General features: G+C 30.9%; 1 protein-coding gene across 1 annotated transcript; it reads left to right on the forward strand.

Moving 5' to 3' along the window:
• Positions 1 to 2,596: 2,596 nt before the first annotated feature.
• Positions 2,597 to 3,394, forward strand: Tsp_12808 (hypothetical protein; the record flags this gene model as incomplete). Its single annotated transcript, XM_003368196.1, has 3 exons — positions 2,597 to 2,702; positions 2,885 to 3,047; positions 3,110 to 3,394. Coding segments are annotated over exons 1-3 (554 nt in total), but the record flags the coding sequence as incomplete, so codon positions are not given.
• Between the last annotated feature and the right edge of the window lie 13 nt (positions 3,395 to 3,407).

Consider the following 3,407-nt stretch of genomic DNA (forward strand, 5'->3'; position numbering starts at 1 on the left):
GCAGCAAAATAGATTGAATAACTGTGACAGTAAAAAAGAAAAGCATGTTTAAATATAGTTTTTAATAATGACCGATATGTGGTGGGCAATAATTTTATATTATTTATTCATATATTTTTCACTATTTGAGTATATTAATATTTATCAATTTATCTTTTCTAGAAATGTATGCATAAAAACAATACAACAGGACCTTGCCCATTTACTGCCCCTCAGCTTTGAGTTACCCAATTTCTCGCACCGTGATTGGTTCGACTTTGTTCAGCTGATGCTACTTCCGTTTCAGCTATATTCTCATTTTAATTGATTCGCTCGGTTTTATATTGCCGTAGTCAGTTGTCAATTATGGCTCATTTTAAAAATATTAACTTTTTGCAAAAATCTTTTTTGTCAGTCAACTTTAGTTTTTTATATTTTAAAATAAGTAATTAAAGTTAATAATTAGTTGAATAATTTTCTTTAAATTAGTATATTTGAATGAAATTAATATTAGCTATGACTGCAAATCAGTTTAATAAATTATTCAGAAGTGTCGCAGAAAGTACAAAACAAGAATAAACTATTGAAAATGTCTCATTCTGTGTAAAACGTCAGATAGCAGAATGCAAACGACGAGCCGCTTAATGATTGTATATAAACCATTGAGTGTAAGTATTTAATTAGTAGATTCAGTCAAATTTTGTGCCCATGAATTTACAGCTTACTCGAACTCGACTCTTAGGCACGGAAAGAGAATAAAATTTATGGGAAACACATTGCATAATATTAGCATTTGCTTCATCAAATAGCTTTTGATTAATAATACGGCTAATATTTTACGGAAAATGATAATTGTTGAATTATGATATGAAATTTAGATTTAAAAAGTCAGCAATCTGCAAATTATTATCAAAGCAACGCAGTATCTAAGGCAGTTGATTGATAAAGTCGATCATTTTCAGCAGTAATTAGCAAAACAAAGAGGAAACTTTTCACACGTGCTAGGTGTAAATTTCAAAATTTTCAAAAAAAGAGCATCACATTTGTTGTTTTTACATAAATTTTAAGAATCACAAAATTTCAGAAATAAATTTAATCTTCAGAGTCATATTTTTGATAAATTATAAAACTTGTTTCAGCGTAGAAACGTTCTAACAGTTCATTACAGTACATCATCATGATGTATTACCATAGTGCAAAACAGGCATTATTTGTAATGGTTAATTTTGAAATTTCACGACATGCACAGTTTAAATATATGTGTTATATGTTGTGCATATAAATGTGTGTGTGTGTGTGTGTGTTATATGCTTGCACAAGTATGATCCAAAATATGAAATTTTTCTCACGGTCAAAGCACATTCTATGTATAAAATTTAATGTTTACGAAAAAGGAAAATGATGCAACAAATGCAACTTTTTATAAACTGAACATATTGAATTTGGGTATCAAATGCTGTAAATATCTTTTTCTCATAAATTTTCCGTGATTAGATAGACATGGAATTAATTATTAGTGAACGTAAATTTATTTTTATTCTAATTTTGAATGTCAGTTTTATTGAGCAGTTTTTTTTTAATTTCAAGATTAAAATGTATATTATGCATCGAGTGTGTCATTGATGTGTTTTTCCAACTGTCGATAATGACTTCCTACTATGTACAGAATAAAAAGTGACATTGAAATGTAGATAATGACGAAGTTCACGACTGCAGTTTATGTAAATTAGATGAACAAAAAAAAAGTAGAAAAAATATTGAACAACTCATGAGGATGAAATTTAAAAAAGGCCTATTGTTAAAAGTAAACTGTTAATTAAATGTTAAAAAGTGGCATTTTTTCTTCGGCTAGCATTGTCGTGGAAAATAATTTGAACGCTAATGCTTTACTGTTGGGGATGGTTTTCAAAGCTGATTGTTTACCCAGTTAGCAAAAGATGCATTCTTGATTGTAGAACATCGACAACAACAACAACAACCAAGGTGGACAATTTTGTTTACCAGTCAGTCACTTGGTGATACTGGCAAACTTTCACATTGTGAATAAACAGTTTGCATTTAGTTTTAATGTCATTCATTCATTGGGATGTTTGCCGCTGAGCGAGAAAGTATTCTTCACGAAGGTTATTTATATTTAAAAGAAAAAATTTTCCTTTCGAAAGTGAGTAAAATTTCTATTTTTCAAAATATTCTCTTGCATCCTGGTGTTGTTGTTGTTCATATAATTTTGCATATTATATCCCAGAGATGGAATAAAGTTTATGTAGTGCTTTGTGGGAAAAGTTGCAACGGCAATGACAGACTGGAAATATACCACAATGAAGATGATGTTCAGCTCGGTAAAATGATTTGCCTGATTCCACTTGCAGAATGCGTAGCCATCCAGTTGACAAAAAGCGATGAAAAATTCGCACCATCCATTCTTACTGTTTATTTAATAAAGAATAAACTGGAATTTACCTGCACTCATGATGGAAATTTAGAAGTAGGCTGTTTTGTTTTTCGTTGAATTTTTAATTTTATCATTATTGTGATACAATTAACTGCGAGTAAAATTATAAAATGAAATCAAAAAAAATTTATCTTTTTTTTCCAATTCCAGTACTGGAGAAACACCATGTGCTATGTAGCATTTAAAGATGCAAATTTGGACAATTCACTTCTTGTCAATCAAAATATACTGAAAAGTGAAAAATATGGATTCATGAAAGAAATTTTGCAAGGTAAAAAAAAGAAAAATCACCAATTAATCCATTTCAGCAGTTGTATTTTGAACAAAAAAAACACGCGTAACTTGATTTTATTTTTTCAACAGTTTACCGTATGCCATTTCAAAGGGTTTTTTTCATTTCTCCAATTTCTTCCTTGAAAAAATAAAAAAGTCAATAAAATTGATGTTTTTAAGCTTTGAATGGAAAAGAAGCTTTCCAAGTGCAATTGTGCCATTCGACGAGTTCAAATCATCAACCGGGAAAATATTTGTTGTTTGTCGAAAATGATTCGCTCTGTCTCTTTTTGCAAGAAATGACCATTCATTTACAATTATTTCCATGCAAACAGTTCGCGTGGTAAGATCAAAAAGAGATTATAAATTTGCATTAATTTATAATCAGAATGATTTCGATCGCAGGTTAGCCGATGGAGAGTGTTGTTTTGCTTTTCAACTACAAAATGGACATATCTTCGAGCTGAGCAGCGACAAGTCGGAAAAAATCGTGAACAAAATTCAAACTTGGTTCTCTCTAGTCGCCATTGATGGCAGTTCTGCAAAATTGTTGCTACAAATGGCGTACAAGTGTTTCTACAAGCTGACTCCACTCTTGCCCACTTTCCATCGACTACAGCATCAAACACCGACTGGCAACAGGCGAAAATGCGAAATTGAAAAAAACAGTGGCACAGACGAACCGCCCGGGTTATGGTTCACA

The sequence above is a fragment of the Trichinella spiralis genome (genome assembly GCF_000181795.1).
Source record: "Trichinella spiralis strain ISS 195 chromosome Unknown Scfld2906, whole genome shotgun sequence".
Taxonomy (NCBI): domain Eukaryota; kingdom Metazoa; phylum Nematoda; class Enoplea; order Trichinellida; family Trichinellidae; genus Trichinella; species Trichinella spiralis.